Genomic DNA, 26,791 nt, shown 5'->3' on the forward strand with positions numbered 1-26,791 from the left:
GCAATTGATCTCCATCAGTGTGACTGTGAGTATGTGTATGAGGAAAAAGTCCTTTATGCACAGATAAACTATCATGTCTGAAGGATCCAGAACTATGTCATAACTGTATTGTTTTAGAAATGGATGGGAATCTCTATATCATTTTTTAAATTATTATTTTCTGAACAAGTTTGGTAAATCCAAGGGTTTCATCTGAATTCAGTGAAATATATCTTTGTATTTTATGGTACCACAGACCTTAATCAGTCCATGAATACAATCAAACTGTATTACATAAAACCATCTGTCCCATATTAAAGCTGTACTTTATAAGAGAACCTTCCTGACTCCGCTGTGTGTTTTAAGAAAATGGAATGGGTATTTAATCAGCAATCTATTCAACACAATGCCAGTCCAACCTGATCTGCATTAATTCATGGGGGGCCGTATGCTTCTGGCCAACTCCATATGTTAATAAGTCCACATCAATCAACCTGAACCATGACTGTGAGTTTCTGCATAAAACATGAAAGATACCGTGACGCTGTTAGATTCTGTATTTTTCAATGGAAAAACTAGTTGGGAAAGTGTTTCGCTTTATTAGAAAATAAAGACAGAAACAAACAGACAAACAGTGTGTGGGAGTTTCTTTGTTGTTTCACTGCTGTCTTTGGTTGCTAAGGATGCCACAAGGGAACACAAAAGAGGCTTAAGTTAATGAGCTAACAAACAAACAATGTATACAGATAATAATAGATACTAGAAACATTGACTTCGTCATAAATTTGGTTTGAGTATCAAAGCACTAAGATGCCTGTAGACTGGTGTTGCAACAACTTATTCACCTCTTGAATCAATACCTTACTGAGTAGAATATGTATTACATTACATGTTGCACCATAAAGTAAGAGACTTATTGGTACGACTGTGATTGGCATCATCAGAGCTGTCTTTCATGTTGACATTTGATAACCTTGGCATCCTTGGGCAAATAAGTCAACAGTATGGAAAAAAATTTAAAAGAGAATTATATCATAGTACTCCTGTCTAATAAATCCATGTAACAGTGTGAGGGAGATGGGTGAATGTCACCAATCACAACTGTCTTCACTCCTCAACCCAATCACTTTTCTCACCATATGCAGAAGGCAGTTATATTTGGCCATGTTATACAGAGTGATGGGTAATGAGTGCATGAGCTGTCGAGGTTGGTGTGTGTGCATGTGCGTGAGTATGTGCGTGTGTCTGTGTGGGTTGAGTGAGGGATATGGAGTGAGTTAATGGTGTGGTATGATTCAGGGAAGGGGCAGAATGGGGAAAACGGCAGGATAAAAATGTGTCGATGTGTCCTGGAATCAGGACACCCCCTCAACAGATTAACTCTCACCATGGTAATGATGGTGATGCATACCGTTATGCATGTGTTTGCGAGTGTAAGGACACATGCGCAGAGTTACATGTGCAAATACACAATGATTAACACACAAAAGCAAATTATAAAGTTCAGATAAGTTTGGCTGAGCAGCCTTTTACTCTTTTTTGTCTTTCAGTTCACAAATTATTCATTACTTTCACACCTTACTTTGCTCTCACCTTTCCCTCTTCCTCTTTTCTCTCCTCTATTTTCTCCTCTCTGTGACGAAAGCTTCCTCACTCCTATCCAGTCATAGTTTACAGTAGATAAATCATCATCAACCCACATTAATGGTCTTAAGGGCAAATCTGTTTCAGAACTTTTAATTTCCTCTGCTCTACATTTTCCAGTCAAATTTAACAACACATTTTGACCACAAAGCAGCTTTATGCAATTCTGAGGGTGCACTGCTCTGTGACAACATCCTGCTATAATCCATAGAGCAGACTTTAGTATAAACTTGGGTGTGCCACTATTGTTTATAAACCAAATGGAACTTGTTGAAATCTAAGACTCAACATGATATGGATCATGAGTTGGGTTATGGTCTTTTATGAAAGGTTTGAAAGGTTTGAGAGCAAGAAGAGTAAGAATCTCACTTAAAAAGATCAAAATAGAAAATAAACAATCATGCAAAGGGCTCAGTGAGGCTCTACTGGTACTGGGTACAGTGGTGTTCACTGATTAATTTGGCAAATTCAAATCTGATGATCTTACAAGAAAAGATTGATCATGAGAGGGATCTCAATGTGTGTTGCAAATTTCATAGCAATTCACCTAATAAATGTTGAAACATCTGGATCTGGATGGAGTCTGGATGGATGAAGGAAACGTGGGCAAACCAAAGACCAAAAACACTGTTTTATACCACCACACATTATGATGTAAGGCAATCCAAGGGTGGAGTTTGCTTTTGATGTCAGGGTGTTCGTGCTTTAAAGGAGCACCTTGACATTTTGAGGAATGCTGTCCCAGCCGGGAGTGAGATGAGAAGATTCATACGACTCAAACAGCAAGCAAATTTCTTTTGAGATCAAGAGCATGTCTTCTGGCAGCTCAGCCTTCCAACAATGGTGAAAAAACATCAGTGGGTTTAGTTAAATTTTCAAAGAACATTCATTGTAAAACAGCAGAAATATCTTTGAACTTCTTTCTGTAAAAAGACATTTAATATGGGTCATAATCTCACTGTGCAGATGACAGAAATGCACATCAAAAACTTAAATCGTGACTGATGTGATTACCATTTCCATATCCCCAAGTTGCGTTTTCATGGCAGAGCTGTAGGTGTTCACCCTCTATGCCTGAAAGCAGCTGCCTGGGTGGTCATGGGACACATTTACTGTTTTTCTGCTGCAGGGACACAACCAGGCCATTAGCAGAGAAAATGTCTCTGAAGTCGTCAGACTTTGATGATGTGCACTTATCACACACTCTGCCCACTCATTCTCCCCCAACTCTCTATCCTATTTGTCTTGCCTCTGCCTTCCTTCTTTCCTTTTGTGTTTGCCTGCCTTTCATATGCTGTCACTCAGTCTTTGTCTGAACTCTTATCACTCCAGCACTTCTCTCTCTCTCTCTCTCTCTCCCTCTCTCTGCCTCTCTCTGCCTGTCACACCGTCTCCCCTACATGGTTATGCTGGTCTTGGCCAAGCCTGTGTGTTGGCTCATATGAGTTGGCGTGTTTGCTTGCGTGTCATTGGCGTGTTCTCTGTGACGTTCACAGTCACACATGTCCTATTTGCAGAGGATGAACTGAGACTCACACCCTGACATCAGAGGGCCTGGGATGGAAACTAAAAGGCTGAAAGACTAACAGGAGGATGAAATGGATTCACTGACAGCGCATGATGAGCTTTACACTGAAAGAAAAGACACTATATATGAGAACAGGTTTTATAACTACAGTACGACAATGCAGTGCTGCAGTCAATGTGACATCCATAAGTGATGAACATCATTTGCAGCACTGTTGCACTGACCAGCTCCCTTTGTCCAGCACGTGGAAACATGAGCCCCAGGGGCAGTGAACCTCTGCTCCTGACAATTCACCAAATGGAAGGAAGGAAAAAGAGTGAGGCACAACAAAGGAACGAGAAGATCGTCTGACTATCTGAATAAATCATTTTGAGAAAACACTGACTACTCTCACAGAAACAGTGAGACTTGGCTCTCAGTTCACCCAATAATGAGCCTATTGCTTGTGTGTGTGGGCATCCATTGGAATCCTAAATAGTTACAAAATGTCAAAAAAAGAGGAGTTTAGGAGAAGAAACTGGCTTTAAAATGATTTTCATAACAACAAAAGCAGGAGACCCAAAACACGCACATACAATATGTGAACAGCATCTTTAGTTTATTGAACTTGATCAAAACCAGTGAACTTAACTCAGCCGATACATTAGAATAAATTAAGAACATTTAGTTCAGTATATCACATTTTCAAAGCAGCGGGAGATTTCTGTTTTTACTTCTTGTAACATTTCACTGTGTAATGTTGCAAAGTGTGCAACTGATTCACTATGTAGCCAATGAACAAGGAAGAAGGACAGCACAGTATGTCTTTATCAGCTGCAGAGTCCTCAAGAATCAGGAGATAAGATTCTGTAACTGAGAGCAGCAAACATACAGACAGAGATTTGAATTTATGAATGAAGTATTTGCCATCTGTTGCTGCTCCTGTGCTTGCTTATGTGTATGCACAGAAATGTCTGCGCACATGCATGAGTGTTTGTGATCACAGGACTACACTTTGTGAAGTGTGGAGGCAACCAGGAGCTCTGTGTGCATCCGGTCTTGAGTCATTTGAGTAAAACAGGAGAGCGGGGTGAAGACAGGGCGCATCTGTCCCACGGTCTGTCTGCTCCTCTGGCTTATGCACATGACTAAAAATACACTGCAACAGACTGCAAAGACAGATTGGGATTCAAAGGAACAGTAGAGATTTGATGGTGTCTTAGTGTCTGGTCTTTTTAAGAAAGAAGGACACAGTGAGTGAAAGATTTAATCATATTGCAAAGAGTGCAACAGTAAAAAAAAAAGACTGTATAGCCAAGATTAAGAGTGGTTCTTGAGTTTGTTGTTAACAAGGGAACAAAAGAACAGTGATGAGATGAGTTTGCGTGAGTCAGTCACACCGCCTCGCTCTGGGAGCTTGTATAGCCCATGTTTGTTGGCACAGACGCAGATTGTGACGTCGTTCATACATTTTGTTTGAGTGCCCAAAAATGTGACTGCCGCATCCATTGTGAAAAACGCAGGGATTCAGTAAAGCTATTCCGGTAACACCATATTTGCTCCTGGAGTATTCACAACCCTCCGTCTGTTGCTCTGCAGGGTTTACTCTCACTTTCTCCTTGTTTGTTTTGGATGCCGTCATTAAGCCGTCTCTCCCATGTCCACATTTGGAGATTATTCAAACAATTAGAGAAGAAGGCAACACACCCTTGGGACATGCATTCATCTGTCCCACTGTTTGCATCATACAGATCTTCAGTTGGAATAGCGGGAGGGGGAAGCGTATGGAGGTTTTATCTGGATGGGATGACGCAAATATGAGACCAAAAAAAGTCTGACTCCCATGATTGAGTCAGAGGTCCAAACACACCATCTGTGTGCATCAAAAGTGGTTTCTTTACAATGAAAACTTGTCTAAAAAATGTTACATTGCATGCAGCATTGTATTGTTGTCACATCAACTGATACAACTGCTGGAAACAAAAGAGGCCATTGGTGGCGTCTTTCTCAAGCTCTTCTGTTATATTATATATATGTTCAACACTTCAACCTGTGACTGTAAAAGCAGATGATTGTTGGCATCATATCTGAAATAGCAGATATGTAACTATAAACAACTTTACATGACAGAAGTTCTGAGGGGGCAAAAGCAAATGCTCAGGTGAAGATTACAAAAGGTTAGATTGATGAATTAGCTTATAATGCCAGTTCAAAATCGAGCAGGTGAGATGAATGATGACTGAATCAATACATGTATGTTGCTACTCGTACCAGTAAGGAAAATCTGAAGTTAAATAGAAGGATTTCTTTAAGATGATTTAGTTCGTCATATTGAAACCCCCTCAGTCAAATATTTTGGCATAGAGCACAGGGCAAGGATCAGATTATCATTATATAATGATAAACCATCTCCCTAAATCACCCAAAGGCATTATATTTGAACCATATATATAATGTTTGGGTAGCTGGAAAAACTGGAGGGAGGCTGTTACATCTCCAAAGCAAGAGAAGATTGTACTCATCAGGGGGATTATAGATCAAATGCTGTAATACCCAACATTTCCAAACAATGAAGCATGGTATGGTAACCTATGGTAATGTATTGGTATCTAATAGTATGGTATTTTATTCTATAGTATGGTACGAGAATTTACAGTATCCATGGTAATGTATGGTATTCTATGTTAAGGTAACATATGGTATTCTGTGATAATGTGTAGTAACGTATGGTAATGTACAGTAATGCATGTTAATGTATGATATTTTATGGTTAATTTATAGTTACCATGGTTAATTCCATATTTACACAGATGCATCAGTTAAGTTGATAATGTAGGAGTAGCATTTATTGTGTGAGATTTTCATCTCAAGGTTGGGAAAAGATGAGATTTATCTGAATTATCTGTTTATATAGGAGAGGTGTTTGTAATATTGTGGATAGAGGATACAATACCGCTGAGAGAAAACATTTGTTCAGATTGAAGCTCATCACCAACCAGTTTTCATTTTACAGACACCTTGGAAGATATAAAACAAACAAAGCAATATTTTTATGTGTGCCACAAATTGGTGTCAAAGGAAATGAAGTGGCAGATAAGGATGCAAAGGAGGACACAAAAAATAATCTCATTAATTTGGCAGTGAGCTTCAGACAGAAATCAAGAGCATTATTGTGCACAGACTGGTGGAAAGAGAGGAACGGACGGAGTTCAAAGGAAAGTGGGAGAAATGAGGTGTGCAGCAAAGAACAGGAATTATGAAACAATACACTTGGATCTAAACATTATTACACTATTCATAACACCTAATCCAGGCAGATGTGACCACTATGAGGAAATAATAGTAAAGCATGTTATGCTAAACTAGAAGGCATTGAATCCACCTCGGAAAGACAAAAGTACACTTTGAGACACAAGTCAAGAGAAGAGTGTTATCAAATCCTACTTCAGTATCGTAGACTAACTAATCTGATTGAGAAGATATTAGTTTTTTTAATGAAATGATGTGATTACTAAACAGTCTGATCCATTACAGCTGGTGGCGGTAAAGTGCAAATCCGTTGTTTTACAGCTGCCAAGAAACCTCGAAGAAGAACAAGAATAAGAAGAAGTCTCTATTAGATGTAGTTTGGTTGTTTGCCTGTTTTTTTGCTTTTTTATTTATTAAAGTCTATCTTTTGATCCACGCTCCGGAGCAGAAGGTGGCGGTAATGCGCCATTAAGGTGGTAGAATATGAAGAAGAAGAAACAGTAGAAGAAGACGAAACAGCAGAAGAAGGAAGTGGTCGTTGGCGCGTCAAAGTTTACTATTAGCCATGGCGTCTACAGCAGGTGGGTGTGTTGTACATATTCATCATGAAGGTGACATATGTTGTCTGGTTACTGAGCAGGTTCCTGTGTTATAACCTATAAACTGGTGTTATGTAAACAAAGATGTAACATCACGTGTGTTCAGGTCGCCGAGGGACGAAGCGTAAAGTGGAGGCGCAGGCAGAGGGGGAGAAACCATCTGTGGAGGAGAAGAAGAAGGAGCACAAAGGAGGAGAGGGGGAGAAAGGCCAGGAGGGCCAAAGGGTGGTCATTGAACACTGGTAAGTAACTTTGTGAAAGTACTCAGGTAATTAATTTAAATCGAGCCAAAGGGGAAAAATAGGATCACTCAGTCTTTAATGTGCAGCCAATAGATCCACTCCTGTTTTCTCTGCAGAAGTATTTCTCTGCATAAAAGTATTAACACACACACACACACACACACACACACACACACACACACACACGCAAGCGTACTCGGGTTGTACCAGTACATCTGTGTGAAATTCTTTGGCTAAGAACACTCATACAGAAAGATGTACGCCTTTGTAAAAGAAAAATGTATTATAATAAAATAAAGATATGTGAATATATCTATATAGAGAGAGCAAATAGCAAATCAAATGTGCTTATACAGTCAGTGGGCAGATGTTGTACAGAAATAAACATTTCTGGTACAGATATTTATGTACCAGAGCCTCCTAACTGTTGTTATGTTTCCTTTATGTTCCACCATCAGGGTGAGAAAAATTATCAACAGGCCTTCAGTGAATCAGAACTCTTGGATCAAAAATGACAGGAAATGCAGCCAATCCAGTCACTTCAAATAAAGCAACAAAGACCATATCACTTGTAAAATTATTGATTACAATTGTTTTGTGTAAGTGTATTCAAAAATGTTAAAAACGCATATATTGTTTGTAGATTTCTTATCGATGAACTGAAAAAGTTCATCCTCAGCTCTAAATGAAAATCATAAACAACTGGATCTAAATATCTAATAAATAGAGTTGAATTACAGAAAATACTTCGTCATAATATTACACAGCTTTGTTGAAAGCTTGATTCTGATGGCATCCTATGGTCTGTTATTTCTATATAGCAGACTGTTGCTATGGACGCAGTTCTAATAATGGAAGCAACTGGTGGCTATGGTTTTTTATTTAACAGTACATCTGTGTTCAGTAAATCAAGTTTTCAGTTCTCATCTCATCTCTCCAACATATGACTTATGTGACATGAAATAACTCCTTTTTATAAGGATTTTTTTACCTGTGTTAGGGTGTTTAAAACTGTTGACATGTTGATCTATTGTTTCTGGCAGCAAGAGCTGACGAGTGTACGGGCGTCATGCCGAGGAGGTGAGATCTGCCCTTCTGGCTGCCCACGCCGGACTCACTGTGGTCCTCAACCCTGAGAAACCCCGCAGGAACAGTTTCGAGATCACTCTGCTGGATGGAGACAAAGGTGAGGAGGGCGAAAATGGAAAATCAATAATAGCTTGCCGATTTGGCCAAGGGAAGACCACTGTTCTTTTACCTAGTTGCAGTGTAGCTATTAATGGTTCAAAAATTCAGAATTTTATTTTAGTATGTTACTGCTCGCTTGTGTGTTCATGGTTTTGGAAAATATCACTGAGTGATGTGTTTTCTCAGAGTACCAATAAGGACATGGAGCATTTCAGCAGGAAAGGTTTATACAGTGTGTGATGTGAGTGCAAACTCCAGCAGGAACCGGAAAATATAATTTAAACTTAAAGTTAAAAAGGTCTCCCATCAGCTGTAAATTTGAAGTGTTAACTTTGGATGTGGGGAAAGTAAAATTCTACTCGGAGTGAACGCCTCCTCCGTCTCATTAAACGCGGCTCAAACGGTCAACAGGAGGCTGTGTTTACCAGCAGTGCACATTAGAGAGACACAAGAGAAAAAGAAGTCAGTACAAACAATGACACATGCTAACACACGATACTCCCATGTCTAATCAGGTTTAATGTGTGCCTGCGTTTATCATGTTCATATGTATGATTATTTTGCTCCAGTTAAGATGTGTCAGTTGCTGTTCACTCGTTCGACATGGTAGTTTTTGAGTATTAGTGCTAACACATCCTAAATAAAGTGTTTAACTTTACTGCTATATCACTGATTTTCCTCTATATTGTTCCCACACACGGCGCTGTTCTCCTCCATCTCTTCCCTACAGAAACATCTCTGTGGAGTGGAATAAAAAAGGGTCCGCCTCGTAAGCTGAAGTTTCCTCAACCTGATGTTGTAGTTTCTGCTCTCCAGGAGGCTCTGAAGGCCGAGTAGACGCCCGGTGAAGGTTTGTCACGTCAAAACTGTCTGACAGAATAATATAATACAGAAAACACTAGATATAAAATGCACCAAAGATTGCATAGTCACAATAATTGGTTAATTCAATTAATCTGTAGAATGAAACATAACAACTTGGTGCATTTATAGAAGGTTATGCAATACAGGTTGGTCTTCTCAATTCACACTCAGGTTTTTGTGGCATACTTAAAATGCTGAAATGTCATAGGATTTTTTCCCCTTAAACTTGACACGCATACACACTGAACATTTGTTTTGTTATACTTTATCATAGAACTAGTTACAATACACATTTAATCAAGGATTATTAGTTGTTTTTACCAGTGTCTCCTAAGGTACTTTTTAAGCAGTTGATCTTGTTAAATGTTAGTCTGGATTCACTGTTCCATTTATTTAAATTTTGTGTTCCCCAAGAGCAATGTGTCATAAGCTAAAATTGGACTTCCTTTCAAGTCTTAGCATTTTATGAGTCACCAGCCCAGGGGAAAACATTAACTGCTTGTTAGTAGAGCTTATGTCGCAGTCTCAACCTTCAGCCATTAGGCTGTTCCAAATTAGACGTCTTACTGTCAGTGCAAGGTTAACCTTAGCCCTCTATGAAATGAGATTAGCAGGTCTTAAATGCATGTTTACTCACATAGTTCAATGTAGAATGAGGTTTCAAGAATGAGTTTTATTAAGTTCAGTCAAAACTCCCTTAACCCCCATACTCTGCGTAAATGCTTAGACTCAACAGGGCTATGGTGTTTTAATGTTTAGGGTTTATTTTATAGATTAGCTAAGAAAATGTTGTCTTTCACACAGCCAGGAGTTCAGGAGATGTGGCCCGTGGATGCAGAATGATGAGGAGTGACCAATGGGGCGCTCTCAGTCCCTCCTCTGATGGTTGAGGCTCCAGCAGCTCACATCTTCTGGATACATGGTGACACCTGGTGGAGCGTCTCTGAGCCAACACATTTTTCAGTATTACACTGTGCTGCTGTTTGTGTTTTCCCTTGTCTTTCAAGGTTTTTTTGTGCTTTTATGCCTGTTTTTGGTAAATAAAGAATTTCTTGTTCCTTAGTAATTGTGTGAGTAGGTTTGTGTTTAGTTTTTAACTCTATCTATATGTGTGTGTGTGTGTGTGTGTATGAAGTTATTTCGTTTGTAGTGTCAGGAATTAAAAAATTACGATACAACAGTGAATATATTCTGATAACCATTAAAACATCTCAAGATTTTAATACATTCAGAAATTATGAAAGATTTATTTTCTCTGAAATGTAAAACATGGGTCATCCACTATTGATCAACTTGCTGACATTCAAAGCCTCAAGAGAACACAATTTAAATTTCTTTTTGTAAAATAAACCTGAAGTTTTCACTTGGTGCTAAAATAACTATATTTTATGAAGTTAACAAATGAACAGCTTAACAGCCTCGTCGCTCTCGTGATTTGCTGAGTCTTTTCCCAACATGATTGGTTACTAAGGACGTGACGTCATCTTAACGCGACTACCCACGGCGGCGGTTCCTCCTGATTTGGGAACTTATTTTCATTTTACAATAAGGCCTGAAATTACTCAGTAAGTACTATATAATAAAACAATCACATTGTAGACATTTACCTGACGATGTGGGTGTAGTTTACTTAAATTTGGAGCATCTGTAGGATGTTTCCGCATTTACTGACGAAGTTGGTAAGGCTAAGCTAGCTACGGCCTGCTAACTAAGATTATGCTGCTAGCTGCTTATAGACGACGAGTTAACGCTAAATTGTTCCGTTAGAGTGTGCTTATCGATTTCTACATATGTTCTAAAAACTTTCAGATATTTCTTACTTAAGTCAGCGTTTGTGCAATATGATTTTCTCTTGTCAGTCATGGCAACAGAGGGTGTAGAAAAGAGTGAAGATGCTCCAGCAGCTGGGAAGGTCAGTACCAGGTTTGACCTGGAGAAGGAGACTGAACTTCGGTTTGAGGTGGAGGCAGGGGAGGCAGCAGAGCAAGTTGAGCTGGAGCTTCTCACAGGAATGGCTGAGGTGTTTGGCTCAGAGTTGAACCGTAACAAGAAGTACACATTTGGACCGGGCTCCAAGATCGCAGTTTTCACCTGGCAAGGCTGCAGTGTGAATCTTTACGGGAAGCCAGAGGTGAGCATCTGGAAGAGAGTTTTTGCAAGAGTTTGTAAGCTCTCATGATTCTGGCTTACCTGGTGATTCAACTCACCAGAGATATGTGATATCACATTTAATCCTGTGTGGTTTACTGCGATTGACATTTGATGGAATGAGAGGCTCAAATCACCATCGTTTCTCCCTCCTCACCACAGGTGGCTTACGTGTCCAAGGATACTCCCATGCTGCTCTACCTGAACACACACGCTGCCCTAGAACAGATGAGAAAACAAGCAGAGCGGGACAATGAGAGGGGGCCGAGGGTAGGTTTGAATAAAGAATTACTGTCTTTAGGGGCTTTTTTATGCAAGCTTTTCTGTACTTGCAGTTTGCAGTGACTTTGGATAATGAATCCTCCCTCAGGTGATGGTGGTGGGACCTACAGATGTGGGGAAGTCAACAGTGTGCCGCTTGTTATTAAGCTATGCTGTAAGAGTGGGCCGGAGACCAACACTGGTGGAACTGGATGTCGGACAGAGTGGGGTAAAATGAATTGGATTCATGTCATAATCATAATAAGAATCTACCCAGGTTACAGAAATTAGAGGAATGTCACTGGCTGATATTTTTATTATTTTGCATCATGTCACATAGATATTTCATTTACAATTTTTCCATCCATAAAATCCCGTAAATTACAGTGCTTCTATTCTAAAGAAAAAGCACTATCAAGGTTGTTTTTTTTTTTAAAATGCCATTGGCCACCAGTGAAGACTTATAACTTATCAATATTAAGTGTAAAGTTTGTTTTGCTCCTCAGGTGTCTGTACCTGGGACAGTGTCAGCACTGTGTATTGAGCGTCCGGCTGATGTGGAGGAAGGTTTCTCAGTCCAGGCTCCTTTGGTCTACCACTTTGGCTCTACAACCCCAGGGACCAACATCAAACTTTATAATAAGGTAAAAGAAATTCTGGATGCTTCATAACACAACAGAATGAAGCCAAAAGCCCACTGCCAAACTACAAATGTAGTCTGCGTTGTCATTGTTTATTTAGTTTTTCACTGCCCAGTTTAATCTGTTCTTTTCTCATAATGCGTAGCTGACATCCCGCCTGGCGGAGGTGTTTTCCCAGCGCTGTGAGGTGAACAGGAAGGCCAGCGTGGGAGGCTGTATAATCAACACCTGTGGCTGGGTGAAGGGCTCTGGATACCAGGCTCTGGTCCACTGTGCCTCTGCCTTCGAGGTGGATGTCGTCCTGGTGCTGGACCATGAAAGGCTCTACAATGAACTTAAACGAGACCTCCCTCACTTTGTGCGGGTTGTGCTCTTACCTAAGTCCGGGGGGGTGGTGGAGCGCTCCAAGGAGTGCCGGCGGGATACTCGGGATGAGAAGATCCGCGAGTATTTTTATGGCTTCCGTGGAGTGTCCTTCTACCCTTTTTCCTTTGAAGTGCGTTTCTCAGATGTTCGCATCTACAAGATCGGGGCACCATCCATCCCAGACTCATGCTTGCCGCTGGGAATGTCTCAGGATGACACACAGCTAAAGCTGGTGCCTGTGACACCAGGCAGAGACCTCACGTATCATGTGCTGAGCGTGAGCAGTGCCGAGGATGGAGAAGAAGGTGCTAGAAAGGGTATAGTGGAGTGCCCTGTATGTGGTTTTATTGTGGTGACTTATGTGGACACGCAAACACAGGTGATGAAAGTGTTGTCCCCAGCGCCCAGACCACTGCCGAGGCACACTCTGCTTATCATGGACATACGCTTCATGGACATGAAATAAAATAACATTTCAGGGAGGAGGAGTTACTTGGTGGGGATCATGTCAGGGGGGATTTCAGTTAAGAGGAACTATGTTTCCAACTTGTACTGTTTGTGCTTTGTAAGGACTATTGAGGGCAAAAGAGTGGATTTCAGTTCTTAAATTGGTAGCCGATGTAAATTATACCCCATTTGATGGACTTTATTGACAGATGTTTTGGACAATTTGTGGCAAAGGATATTCTATCAATACAAAAACTATTTTCTTGATAATGTGTTTTTTATAAAACTTGTTTTTTCTCTTGAGTAATAAATTTTTAAATGTAACCTGTTATGCGTTACTTATAATAAGTTTCATGGTCGGCTTATTTTTCTATTCTATATGTTTACTGTAAATCAGGTCACATTTATTTCCTATATGTCACCTTAACCAAGCCTGGACAACATAATATTCCATGGCAGCTTTTACTGCTGAACAAACATAGTAGATTTTGGAAAAGTGTCCTGCTTTCTTTGTTGTATTTATCCTGTAGTGTTCACCATGTTTGTTTGGACATAAGCAGGGCAAAGGCCACCAAACTGTTGGCCATATCCTAAATGGCATACAGTACCAGTATGGCAGCAGCTGTTTAGCATTACAATGTGAGCTAATTTGCTGTTTGTTCTGTAAACATTTGCCAACTTATACCAGAGCTCATCAAATATTCTACAGACGTAGAATACTTGCTGTTGTAATGATTCACCTCATTAAGATGTGGATATTTCTCTAAATGTTAGGACAGCAATATGACTAACAATTAAGTTGGACACAAGTTCTTAACATACAGTAACAATATCAGCAGAATGTAGGTGGATCTGTTGTGGGAGGTTTGAGTTGGCCATCTGGGATCTGTGGTGAAAACTTCACAAAGAATTTTTTTTCCTACGTTACTGTACAGACAACCCCTTCACAATTCCCACAAACATTTGCACTAGTTTGCTGTACTTGTTTTTTACCTGTCAGCATTTCTTAGGAGTTTGGGGTGGACAGGGGGGATTTGAAATGGTTACCTCAGAAATTCCAAAACCGTAGAGACAGCCCTGCCATTACACCAGCTGGTCTCAGCCTTTTTGACTGGTGCCCTCTTTAAATGAAGCAGTTTCTGCTTCTAATCCTTTATCACAGTGGGCTCTATGGGTTTCCTTGCCCACACAGATTGTTGAATCTGAAAAGGAAAAACAGATACATACTTTTTACTTAATGCACCAGCAAACTTGTGGCAATTTTGTTAGGTGGAATTTGGCTTCTACTTGATCTGCTTTAACTTGGATTGTGCCCAAATTTGTATGTTGCTTTGGACAAAAGTATCTGCCCAATAATTAAATGTACATTTAAAATTATCCAGAATTTTACAAGCAAAGATTACAAAATAATAATTCGTGACTTATGAATGTAGAACTTTCAAAGAAGAAGAAGGCTCAGAAGTTTGATGAAATCGTCTGAGAAAGAGTTTCCACACATTATGGGTGTTGACATTTTGGAAGTTAGTGCACGTTTGTCCTCATTGTGTTGCAAGGAATTCATTTGAGTATTATTTTAAGATGTAGTCCTGTAACTCTAACCGATAATACACAAATATGAGGTTGATATTTATTTTTCCTAACAGCAAATCTATAGTATCTAATAATGCAGGGTATGAAAGCGGTTTCTTGAGACCACGCCCCCCCCACCCTGATTGGCTGTTCGTCCCACCTGAGGGACGACCTACTGGTTCCGGGATTCCGATGTCGGCCTAGCTAGCGAGCTAACTAGTTTGCTAGCGGCTAACTCAAGGAGGACCGAAACGACCCACACCCTACAGGCAAGACATGTCGCATGTTCGGTATTAGGTATGTCCTGCTTGTTTTACTGGTTCCTCACGTTGACTGTTTAGCTGAACGTAGCTTCATTTATCGCGTCAGACATTAATCAAAGCTACTCCGCGAGTGTAAGGCTTGTCAGGTAACGTTAGCTAACTCTTTTAGCTGTGGTAAAGGACTGAGCAGTGTCGCAAAAAACTTTCGAGGCTAGGTAAGAGCTAACTGATTACTACGTATGGGTCGTGTAAAAATCTCTCACTAATACACTGAACATTGTTACTTCGAGGTAAAACATCGCCGCGTAGATTACTTAGTTTAAAAGTATTTCTTAAAGAGGTTCATTGTGGTAACGTAGTTTGAACCCTAACGTTAGCACAGCCCTGGCCTGTTGTTATGTCAACGTATGATTCAAACATGAAGACAGTCAGTTCAGTGGTGTACATTTGACAAGACATCCGCTACAAACTATCTGTGTGTAGGTGTCGCTTGAAAAACTGAGTTAATGTGCCCCACCGGCCACTTAACGATGTAGTTAGCTTGCAAATTGTTGCGGTGACATGACGGGCAAGGCTCGACACGGAGATTTTAGGATTAACATCCATTATAGTCGAGGGGGGGGATTTGTTGTGGGGCAGATGAGATGATTAACAACAGGCACACTGACCGTCCCTCGGTCGCAACTCTGTGTTTGTTAGTACTGATGATTGTTGAGAAGAGGGGTGTGTCCAAAGTATCAGATTACACTCTTACTCCGGATCCTTTTTCTGGTGTGTTCACACCGCACGGACTAGTTTTTCACCTGGGAAATTAGTTAGCGTGCGTGTGTGTGGGTGTGTGTCTAAGGCGTCCACCCTCGTCACAGATCGTTGTCTCCATGGTGTTTTGAATTTCCAGTTGTGGGAGGTGTTTCATTTGACCACCTGAGGGCATTGAAGTGACAGCTGTGTGTTCAACAACAGCAGGCTGTTGAACTACTCTGTTTATGAGTAATGGTGAGCAAGGTTTTTAGGGCAGTGAGAAGTTGGTTAGTCAGGCTGATTGTTGTGAAATCAGAGCAAAACCTCTCCTTCTTCGAGTTAAGTCTAGCCTCTTACCTAACAAGGACATTAACTTTTGACAGTGAAGTTTAAACTTGTTAAATGAAACATGGACATGTTCATACATGGTATCATTATATGTTATTTTGTTCTCCATTCTGTTTTCATGTGTAGGGCCACAACAATCAATATGTATTTCTTCAATCTGCAAAGCATCTTTCTCAAGTAATTGTTGTGTCAGGAAATAGTGAAAAATTAAATGACCATCGCAGTTTGCTAACGCCCAAAGTAGGTTGTCACGTTGGACAAAGAACACTAGATAATGTTTGGCATTTTTTCCTGTAAAGATGTATTGAATAGCAAAATAGAATTTTCATTTAATGTGACAGAGTCCTCGTTTCAGCTGTAACATTTGTTTTTTTCTACTTAGGGTTTGCCCACTGACAGTGTAATTTGTTTTTCTTCTACAGAGGCATCCAGCAGCTTACACACAACCCACAGAGCCAGTGGGTGAAAAACAACAAAGAAAAAAAGGATTAAAATGCATCACACTTCATAGCACCACTGTTGTATATGGCTTTATTTAAGAGATGCAAAATGGGAAAGGAGGTCTATCTGCTGAGAATTTGGAGGTGGGAGAAGTCTCTACACCCAGACACGGCCAAGTGCGGTGACACCTCAGTGACATACACTGGGCCTCTTTTTGGAATGAGTTGATTTTGTCCCCATTTTGACACAAAGACTGAGGGCAGGGGTCTCAAAAGATTTGGGGGCCTCATCTTGGCAATTTGAGTTGGTTTACTCATAAATGCAAGGCTAGATATCATTTTTTTAAAACATTTTTTAGCAGCTTTATAAATTCAAGCTGGACATTTGTTCGATTTCAAGCAGCTTCCTGCAACTGGTTTAAAGGTGATGTTAAGTTGTTTCCTCCTGCTGATTTAGTTTGAAACGCTGGAACTGTCCCTCCTTGCCACCATCCTCGGCTTCTTCCACCCACCCAGTGCCTAAATAAGCCCTCTCTGGACAATCACAGAAGTTATCAGCAGCTGCTACGCTCAATCCTCTGCCTGTTCTCCTCTATGTGCTTCTGCTCTCAGCCTGCTGGCTATCCACCCACTACCTCTATAATTTCCTGGTTTTTTCTTTATATACTCATTTTCTCTGAGAGGCATAATCAGAACCCAAGCACAGTGACGAGCATTCATGTAAACACAGAGTTTCTGGAGTGGAGAGAAACCTAGATTGCTCCAGATTTGGCCGGAGTGGTTGTGCTTTTGTGTACATGCACAGTGGTGTTAAGGTTGCACTGGTGCCAGGGAGCAGCTTAAGATTACATTTATTTATATAGTTGCACCAAATACAGTTACATTAAAGCCATACAAAAATATTTATGAACTACTTACACATATTTTTGTATCACATTGCTCTTGTATAGTTCTGCTTTTATAAGCCTCTATTAAGATTATGCACACAAGTATTTACCACAGGCTGTCTATTGCTAAATTTAAGAAAATTCTCTGTTTTTAAGTGATTGTATTAGTGCTGGAAGATATTTAGTGTCTGCACACAGAGACTTTATCATGTTTCCATTCAGTTGCTGCTTTGCATAGTGTTGGCTTTCTTTTCCAGTCTGTAGTCATGGCCCCACCATCCACACAAACACCATATTTGACATTTTGACCTGTAAAGCACCCTTTACAGTAGGTAGACAGTAGATATCTACCTCTCTCTCTGTCTTCCTCCCTTCTCTCTCTGTCTCTGATGCCGGGCTTCAGTGGTGGGGGGGTTGGGGGAGGAGTAGGTGGTCCTGCTTCTGCTCCTCCCCGGCCATTTCGACCCAGCCGATATGTCCCGGTGTCTGCAGCCACCACTTTCCTTGTTGGATCCACCACCCTCTTCTTCTGCTTCACGTAAGTATCTCATTGTCTGTGTCGCTCATATGTGTAATTACACTTGCACATAATGCAAACATGGTGGGAAGGGCCTGCCTTGATGTATGTACACACATTTGTGTCAATGTAACAATAATGATTGTAGGTATTTGTGTTTGCTTAGGGCATGTGTAAATATTCCTATGTATTATGTTTTATCTGAAGACGTCCTGTTGTATTTGTTGTTTGTTCAACCTTAATATATTCAGAGAAAGTTTACTGAACACATTCACACAGTCCCTCATGGTCACACCTGTGAGCTCCCCATGTACAATCACAGTCTTCTATTTCTGGCCATTGAACACAAGCTGTTTGGCGCTAAATTGCCTTGCACAAAGGCTCATCAGCAGTCGTTTGTAGAGTGCGGAGTGTTACTTGCTCCTTTTTCCCATCTGTGTCTTGCCGGCAAGTGCAGAGATTTGAGGCTGTTTGTGTAATCTCTACTTGCTGCCATTTCTGTCTTGAATATAGCAAGAAAATATGTCAGGCTCTGAAAGACTAGTAGTTATGGCGATGACGAAAACTGTAATTTTATTTCCATCCCATTTCATGCTTCCCAGATGCCCGTGGTTGTCAGAGTATCTCTCCTCTGTCATTCCCATCTACAATGCTGTGATCTTCCTCTTCACCCTTGCCAATTTCTGCATGGCCACTTTCATGGACCCTGGAGTCTTTCCCAGAGGTAAACTCACGTGAACAGTGTTGGTGTGCAAACCCTAGAATGTTAGGTATAACGTACTATTGATGTGCAATATGCAGTGCTTATTAGTACATGATATAATGACCACTATCTACTAGAAATGTACTGAGTTTAACACAATGCAGGGAGACCATATGGTCAGACATGTTAGTACAGTGTCAGTGTTTGTGTGTCTGTTGTCTTTAGCGGAGGAGGATGAGGATAAAGAGGATGATTTCCGCGCTCCGCTCTATAAGACAGTGGAGATCAAAGGCATCCAGGTGCGCATGAAGTGGTGCTCAACCTGCCGCTTCTACCGCCCGCCACGCTGCTCGCACTGCTCTGTGTGTGACAACTGTGTGGAGGTACACACACACACACACACACACACACATTTAGTATAGTGTTTCACAGAAAGTTATACAGGGAAATTAGGTGGCACAGGTGGATAGTATAAGATCAGAGGCTAATTTTTGCCTTTTTGAATTTTTGTTGTCTTGTTATTACTGTTCCTATATTTTTCACCTATTGATTGAATGTCAGTGAAACTTTGAATATAGTATATTTGAAAATGAGTGTATTCAGGTCTCAACAGTAAGTCTGAAAATGCTACTTAATGCTACTGAGTATATTACTACATATATTACTACGTATAGTATTACATATACCCGTGCGTGAGAGAGAGAGAGAGAGAGAGAGAGAGTGTGTAATGTGTCTTGTAGTTTTTTAATAGCAAGTCCCAATTTCACAGTGAGCATTTATAAACTCAACCTAGATCTGTGCTATTCTTAGTTTTCCATGTGTGAGCGTGGGAGGTAGACATTGCCTAGATATCTGATTATTTTCCTCTCTGTCATGTCTTTACTGGTGCTGACCCTGCGCTCTTCCAGGATTTTGACCATCACTGTCCTTGGGTGAACAACTGCATTGGTCGGAGGAATTATCGCTATTTCTTCCTCTTCCTGCTGTCACTTACCACCCACATCATGAACGTGTTTGGCTTTGGCTTGGTTTATGTCCTGCACCACCGCCAGCAGCTGGACACGCCACATGCTGCTGTTACGTATCCTTCACATGGCTCACTGCAGTCACAAAGATGCAGGCCCAGTTATGGGGTCTTTTTTTATTTGCATCATGATGATGATCATGATGTTTTTTTTGTTTTTTTTATTCTACTTTTTTGCTGAATTTGCTGTAACCTCCTTGACCGTCTCTTCCTAGTATGGCTGTAATGTGTGTGGCTGGTCTGTTTTTTGTCCCAGTCGCTGGCCTGACTGGGTTCCACCTGGTGTTAGTGGCCCGCGGCAGGACCACAAACGAACAGGTGCATACAAGAGTTTACATCACACCCTGCATGATGATTGACAGATTTTTTTTGTCTCTGTACTGTTATATTTTTTTGTCACTAATATTGGTGTCTGTGAGCTGGAACATTTTTCTCTCCTTGCTGTCATTGTAGGTGACAGGAAAGTTTCGGGGAGGCGTTAACCCTTTCACCAATGGCTGCTTGAGGAATATCTCACATGTGCTCTGCAGCTCCCAGGCCCCCAGGTCAGCCTCACTCTCTCCTCTGCACTCATCTGTTTACTCCTTTAACGGGCTGCTCCACAGTTATTCTTTTTCCACTGCCTCTTTCTTTCCATTGCTCTCTCTCCTGTTCCACATTTCCTCCCTCATCTTTTATAGTTCACACTTGTCTGTTTAATTAATGGAATGTATGAGTAAACGTCTCCAGTGTGAGTGGCCTCTGGTGTTAGATTACGTTAATCAATATAGCAATATAACACTAAGCCTGTTGTTTAATGACTATCATTTTCATTAAGATTTAAATGTTTGTGTTTCTGTCTCACAGATACATGGGCAGGTGGCGGAGCCCTCAGGCAGTGGAAGTACAGCCACCATTTCTTAGGCCGCCTCTCACTGAGGCCCAGCTAGAAGCCAAGGTCCTGGACAACGGCATCCAGAATGACCGACACAGCACCAGGGTGAGTGACACTAAAACTAACAAACAAATGACAAACAATCTACATGTGGACATTTCAATGTAGGTGCTCCACAGACAAGTTCGTGGATTTTCATGTTATTTAGAAATGAATGGTATATACTCTATGGTTAACTGCATATATTGACATTGGAAATGTTGTTTTAGGAATACAGGAAATTGATGCCTATGTTTGTTACAATTTCTGTGTTGAATAAGTTTGTTGGGTCTTCAGTTCATGGAAGTACTTAAGTAGTACAATAAGAGCAGTGTGCAAAATACCTTGGAATGCCCCCCAAATGAGGCCTGCTTATCTGCATTGTAAATCTTATTTTAATGTTTAAATATTGTCAGGTCTAAATTTTAAAAAATTGTTTTTGTACACCATAAAGTCTCAGACCTGAGACCTTCATCATACACGGTTTATACAGACGAAACAAAAAAACAACAACTGAGTTTGAATACTGAAAGCAGACGAGCAACACAGGAGATGTGACGGACTGTGAACAGGCAGCTGATACAGTTTATATTGGTGCTGCAGCTGCTGACATGGATACTGGCACTCGTAGTATTTCTGCAAACTGCTCCTCCTCTCCATGTTAAAAACCTTGTGTCCTTATTTGTCCAGTGGAAAGATTCTTAAAATCTCTAAACAAAATAATAAAACATGTTGCTTTGGAGATTTTCTGGTATGCTGCTGTTCTACAAATGATCTAAATGTAAACTGTGACTCGTCTGTGATTAGCTCACCAGTGTCAGTGTCAAACACACACAGTCAGTTAACACCTAAATCACAAATTAATGTTTGGGGAATTAATGTTGTGTTGGAAGATTTAAATAATTAATGAAGGTATCCACGCTCTAACAGCTTTGCGTAATATGATGCACAGCTTTTGAGAGGTATGAGAATGTGTCTAAGCAGTAGGAGACATGAGGGAAAACTGTTTATTTCACACATTGAATAAGAGCGTATAATGCCGTACCAGAAAACCCCACCAAATGTGTTGGCAGCTGCTTAAACAAGGTGTTCAGACTAAAAATATTTTGATAGTGTTTAAAGTTTATCAGATGACAAAACAGGACTTAATACCCCAAGTTATTATTGCTAGTTATTATTTCACACATTTGATTTACCAACTCATTCGGCAGATACTGCATCGGGCTGCAGCAAATGTTCCCTTACTTTAGCCGTTTGTGCCATGCAATCCCATCATTCATCTCATGGAATCAGTTTTGGATTCAGTTGTATTGTCAATGTGAACAACGCTTTATACTGTGTGTCTGCTTACATGACTTTCCTGTGTGTCTTTTTCCAGTCTAAGAGCAGTCTAGATCAGATGGAGAGCCAGTCTGCTGATGCAGAACCTCCACCTCCTCCAAAGCCAGAGCTTCGTTATCCTGGCCTGCCCCGTGCTGACACGGAGGGTGAGAGACAGACACACACACACACACACACACACACACACAAATACATGAGTGATCCTAGGTGGTTGGAGGTATTTCATCGTATAGAAAGCACCTCTTTTTAAATGTTACATTTGGTTTCTTGCCACTCAGAGAGCAGCTTGTTGACTGAAGCTCCACCTACACCGTCAATGTACAAGTACCGACCAGGAAGGAACCACACAGCCCTCACACACCCCAACAAGGTACAATATGCCAATTCACACTTGCACAGATCTCAAGGTATTGGGTATAAACTATTCCCATGTAGATGCTTTATATTGAGAGTATGACAGGAATAATACGGTTTGAGGGAAGTTAACAGCATGTCCGTGCCTAATTGGACACCTAAAGCTAAACATTCTTGTTTAAATGTACACAATACTGTTGATCATTACATAGGAATCTGGTTTTAGCATTTGTGAAACACAAAAAGAAGTAAAGAGAACAGAACCAACAATATTTCATATATTACTGTTACAGATGGTCTGGTGGCTGATATGCCCTGTCCCTTCTAATTTCCTTTGTGGTTAATATCATGCCCCTCTTTTTTTTTTTTTACTTTAAATTGATCATTCAGTGGCCATCGGTCGATCAGTAAGTCTCAGCTAGTGTCATCTGTATGTGTGTTTTTATCCCTTTGGCTGTCTCTGTTTGTTGAGTGGATCTATCCTTTCCCTGGAGACTGCATTGACTGGAATGTGTAGTTCATGTACTGTATGTATTTGTATTTCCATTTAAGTGTTGATACACACAGTCTTTGACATGCAGTGTCAGTGCTTGTTCAAGCCAGTCAATGTTTCCAGTCCAGTAGTGTGATGATGGAGTAGAGCACTGGTCAAGCATCCAATTTCTCCCCACCACTTTTTTTTTGTTAGAGTTTGTAGAAAAACTGTGATTTTATGTGCTATGTTATCTTTTCCTAAGGTAACATGGTGATTTTCATCTCTCTCTTCCTCTTCACTCCTGCCTTCATCTTCATCACACTTTTCCTTCCCTCTCTACCTTCGGCCTGTTTCTCCTCCTCTCTCCTCTCCTCAGATGATCCGTGGGGAGAGTCTTGACTCTCCATCTCCCTCCATCCTCCAGTCCAGCCGCCAGCCCAGCTACCGCTCAGAGCCGAGCAGCCTGGACGGGGCCACAGTGGTGGGAGGAGGTGTAGGGGCGCGCAGAGGGGGAGTGGAGAGGGGTGAGGGCCCCGGAGGCCCTGGCGGGACTGCTGGGGGGATGACAGGGGGCATGTCAGGGTACTCCCTGACTGGGCGCTCCTACACCTCCTACCCATCCTCTCTGGTTCTGTCTACTGGTGGCTCCCGCTCCTCCAGCCTGCGCTCAGCGCACGTGGCACATAACCCTCTGGCCACGCTCCAATCAGAAGGCACCACAGACACCAGCTACAAAAGCTTGGCCAATCAGACGCCTCGGAATGGCAGCCTGTCCTATGACAGCCTGCTGACACCATCCGAGAGCCCAGAGTTTGAGTCAGCCGCCCACGAGCTGTCGCCGCAGAAGCCTCATGCTCTGTTTCCCTCAACGACTATAACAGGCCAGCATGAGGTGATGTCACCCAATGCCCCGCTACAGGGCTACACGTCGCCCTTCCTCTCAGCTCAGATTGCCCAGCAGAGGGAGGGGCAGCTGCTCCAGGGCTCTGCCACTTTCTCCTCCCCCCACAGGGCCTACCTGCGTGCCGTCAGCCCGCCCCCTCCCTCCTCCCCTGGGCCTCTTGAGACCCAGCACCTTCTCCAGCATAACCAGGACTCGTCTTCCCGAACCTCTCATAACCCTTCCTCCACACCCTCTTCCCCTGGGGCTCGCTCACTCGAGCCCCCTGTCTCCCCGCCACCTCGTGGTCTCTCTCTCGGCAAGTCCCAGTCTTACACTGGGGAGGCAGGGCCTCAGCACAAGCCTCGGCCCACAGGAGGAGGCACTGTGCTGGGAGGGGGAGGAGCTGGAGGAGGGCATCAGACTCCACAGTGAGTAGCAATCCATTGCCAGATCTGTCAGCCTGCTACTCTTCCTCCTCCTTTTCCTCCTAATCCTCTTCTTCTTCCTCCCTGGTTTGTGTCAGCCCTCCTCTTCCTCCCTGACCTGTGTGAGTCTTCCTTTTCCTCCTTTACGGTTTACAATCAGTGTTTGCCTGTTTGGTGTTTAGCAGATGGACGTGTGTGTGGAAGTTGTTTTGGCGTTTGTTTTTGGAATGTGTGTATTAGTGTTAAAAGCATGCCAGTATGTGTTTAGCTTTGTGAAAGCATGCCTACCGATGCTGCTATTTACCTCTGTCCTCTTCCTCTTCTTACTCACTAAATATAGTTACCAAATGCCTTACAAGATCAATGCTAGAGACACATTTTTGTACTTGTTTGTTCTTACTTGTTATTTTTTAAGTAGAGCCACTCACCTCCACATCCATTTATCCCCTATCCTGCCCCCCCACTCCTCCCCTCCCCTTCCTGATGACTGTCCAATCAGATCCACCTCTCGCCCAGTCTTGGCCAATCACACCACATCCAAACCAGGGGGCGGGGTGAAGAAGGTGACAGGCGTCGGAGGGACCACTTACGAAATATCGGTTTGAGTGACAGACTTCCTTCGCGGTCAATCACAAGGAGGGGGAAAAAGTTTCGGGACTACTTCTACTTACCTGAGCTGGATATTATTCACGACTGCAGGCCCCTGACAGATGTTTTCCACTGCAACAGACTAAAGGAGCAGGCCTGTCTGGTACTCACTTTGTTATCTTTATAACGCCACTGGCCACTCTTCTCTGCTAGCCTTTCAGATTTGAACAAAGAGTAAAAGGGGACACTGGTTCATTTTTCACAGGATCAATTCGTCTCCATATAGCCACTTTGTGAGCCATAGACTGATGTGACTGTATCATCACGGCTGGGTACAGATATGTCTATAGAACACACGTCGCTATTCAATGATTTGCTGTTTTACTTTGGTACATTATCACACAGAGTATTGACCACGGTGTCCGAAATTTAAGGAAAGGATGGCTTTTATCCAGTGGATGCAGAGTTTTAGGAGGGAGGATTTAGGACTGTTGACCAATAGAAACGTCGTCTTCTCCACTATCTGAACGGACCACCTGTTTATCGATAGGAATCATGGAGAGAAGAGTCCAACGTATAAACACAGTATCATTTTAGTTTTCTAAACCTTTTTTTTAAATATTGTTTTATATAAATGTATAAAATCTTACAGATTAGTATTGGGTCAAATTGTCAGGTATTGAAGGTGACTTAATGAGGGTGGCAGATGTGCTGTGTGTAATTATTCATGAAAGCGATTTCAAATCAGTTGCCTCTCTATATTTAATGGCTGCATCAGCCACTCATGAGCTCTTGCTGGAGTTGACATCGTCCAAAGAGAATGATGATCCTTTTGTGGACACCTGAAGTGGCAAATAATTGAGCTTATGTTTTCTTTGAAAGCCACAAAGAAATTCTGAATCACGGTTGCCGCACAAGCATCTTTGTGGAATGTACGCTTGTAATGTTAATGCTAGAGACATTATGCAAAATCTGTTGGTAGCTTTAAGACCATTGTATGTCTTTTTGGTGTTTTTTTTTTTCTTTTCTGCAATGTTTTGTCTGTCAGTCAGTCAGGATGCTAGCAGAACCATATACCTTTACCAGATGGCCAGCCAAATAGGGGCAGCGAGGGAAGGGCTTATTTATTTCACCAGACATGACAACCTTGAAGTGTTGGAAACAATTTCAAACCAGTCTCTACTAGGTTGTCTTTTTTTGAGAAAAGAAGAGGAAATATGAATATTTTTTATGAAAAATGCTGTAAATGAAATTGTAAATGCGATATGCCACTTAATAGATTTTTATGGAGAGACTGGTTTGTAATTGGAGAATTGAAGACTGTGTTGATTGATTTTTAAAAAAAAAAAATTTGCCTTGAGACCATTCATAGTAAGCAGGCGTATTTTTGTTTTTTTCTATTGGTTTTTATATTTTACACTTTTCTGAGAAAAATGATGTACGGCAGATTAGGTTTTTTTTTATGAATTTGCTCGTTTAAAAAAAAAAAAAAAACTTCTGTAAAGGTACAGTTAATTTTTTACCCACAGCCATGTTGAGAAAAGAATAATTCGAGGAAGGGAGCTGTGTGTGTGAGTTTGTGTCTTACAGGATTGGGCATTACAATAATGATTTTATTTATTTTTATTTTTTTCTCTCAAGGCCCACAGCGATGTTTGCAGTAGAATGTCAAAGCTGGCTGAATGTAGCACGTCTTTGGGGCAGAGGACATGCTTGAAGCACACAATAATCATTGTTCAACCCAAATGACGGTGTTACGAGTTTTCACCCCTCCCAGGCTATGTCTTCGGTGTGCATGTGTTTTTTGTTTGTCGTGCTGAATGCTTCACTGGCGTGCATACTTGTGAGAATATTGTCAAATGCCCACCCGCTTCATGTGTGGGTGGTAACAAGAAAAGAGGCATCATTACTGGCACAAGCAGCTGTCGTCCGGAGATAAAGAGAACCTGTGTTACTTTTCTTCTTGCTCTGGCCAAGGATTTTGGCCACTGAACAATTTGAAACTTCATGAGTATAGTAGGTATCCTTCTATGTGAGATAAAATATCGCTATTGTGGGCTGTGATGAATGGAACGAGTTTCACAAATATCTGTAATGAGTACATTAAAGACATTTCCAAAATGGCCTTATAAAGAATTTTTAAAAAGATGTCTTCTCAGAATAAAAAGGTCAAACTGATGAAAAA

General features: G+C 41.4%; 3 protein-coding genes across 3 annotated transcripts; all 3 read left to right on the top strand.

The window, feature by feature from the left end:
* Nucleotides 1-6,894: 6,894 nt before the first annotated feature.
* On the top strand, nucleotides 6,895-10,334 carry selenoh (selenoprotein H). Its single transcript, XM_070837190.1, has 5 exons — nucleotides 6,895-6,960; nucleotides 7,085-7,220; nucleotides 8,264-8,406; nucleotides 9,139-9,258; nucleotides 10,077-10,334. Exons 1-4 carry the CDS (start codon nucleotides 6,945-6,947, stop codon nucleotides 9,243-9,245), a joined length of 402 nt encoding a protein of 133 aa, XP_070693291.1. The 5' UTR covers nucleotides 6,895-6,944; the 3' UTR covers nucleotides 9,246-9,258; nucleotides 10,077-10,334.
* Nucleotides 10,335-10,767: 433 nt separating this feature from the next.
* On the top strand, nucleotides 10,768-13,432 carry clp1 (cleavage factor polyribonucleotide kinase subunit 1). The gene is made up of 6 exons (XM_070836835.1): nucleotides 10,768-10,837; nucleotides 11,132-11,403; nucleotides 11,583-11,690; nucleotides 11,791-11,910; nucleotides 12,188-12,325; nucleotides 12,468-13,432. The coding sequence occupies exons 2-6, from the start codon at nucleotides 11,134-11,136 to the stop codon at nucleotides 13,152-13,154; spliced, it is 1,323 nt and encodes a 440-aa protein (XP_070692936.1). The 5' UTR covers nucleotides 10,768-10,837; nucleotides 11,132-11,133; the 3' UTR covers nucleotides 13,155-13,432.
* Nucleotides 13,433-14,911: 1,479 nt separating this feature from the next.
* zdhhc5b (zinc finger DHHC-type palmitoyltransferase 5b) lies at nucleotides 14,912-26,786 on the top strand. Its single transcript, XM_070836612.1, has 12 exons — nucleotides 14,912-15,001; nucleotides 16,479-17,921; nucleotides 18,503-18,624; nucleotides 18,829-18,986; nucleotides 19,512-19,684; nucleotides 19,843-19,945; nucleotides 20,081-20,172; nucleotides 20,474-20,606; nucleotides 21,919-22,027; nucleotides 22,160-22,251; nucleotides 23,087-24,021; nucleotides 24,518-26,786. The coding sequence occupies exons 2-12, from the start codon at nucleotides 17,773-17,775 to the stop codon at nucleotides 24,621-24,623; spliced, it is 2,172 nt and encodes a 723-aa protein (XP_070692713.1). The 5' UTR covers nucleotides 14,912-15,001; nucleotides 16,479-17,772; the 3' UTR covers nucleotides 24,624-26,786.
* The last annotated feature ends 5 nt before the right edge of the window (nucleotides 26,787-26,791 follow it).

This window comes from Pempheris klunzingeri, chromosome 9 (assembly GCF_042242105.1).
Source record: "Pempheris klunzingeri isolate RE-2024b chromosome 9, fPemKlu1.hap1, whole genome shotgun sequence".
NCBI classification, from domain to species: Eukaryota; Metazoa; Chordata; class Actinopteri; order Acropomatiformes; family Pempheridae; genus Pempheris; species Pempheris klunzingeri.

Excerpts from the sequence above, each read along its gene's own strand:
- clp1 (XM_070836835.1), top strand. The coding sequence starts at position 11,134 with ATGGCAACAGAGGGTGTAGAAAAGAGTGAAGATGCTCCAGCAGCTGGG. Across the intron at positions 11,404-11,582 it reads ATCTTTACGGGAAGCCAGAG|GTGGCTTACGTGTCCAAGGA; the intron begins GTGAGCATCTGG and ends TCCTCACCACAG. Across the intron at positions 12,326-12,467 it reads ACATCAAACTTTATAATAAG|CTGACATCCCGCCTGGCGGA; the intron begins GTAAAAGAAATT and ends CATAATGCGTAG.
- zdhhc5b (XM_070836612.1), top strand. The coding sequence starts at position 17,773 with ATGCCGGGCTTCAGTGGTGGGGGGGTTGGGGGAGGAGTAGGTGGTCCT. Across the intron at positions 20,607-21,918 it reads ATGACCGACACAGCACCAGG|TCTAAGAGCAGTCTAGATCA; the intron begins GTGAGTGACACT and ends GTCTTTTTCCAG. Across the intron at positions 22,028-22,159 it reads GCCCCGTGCTGACACGGAGG|AGAGCAGCTTGTTGACTGAA; the intron begins GTGAGAGACAGA and ends CTTGCCACTCAG.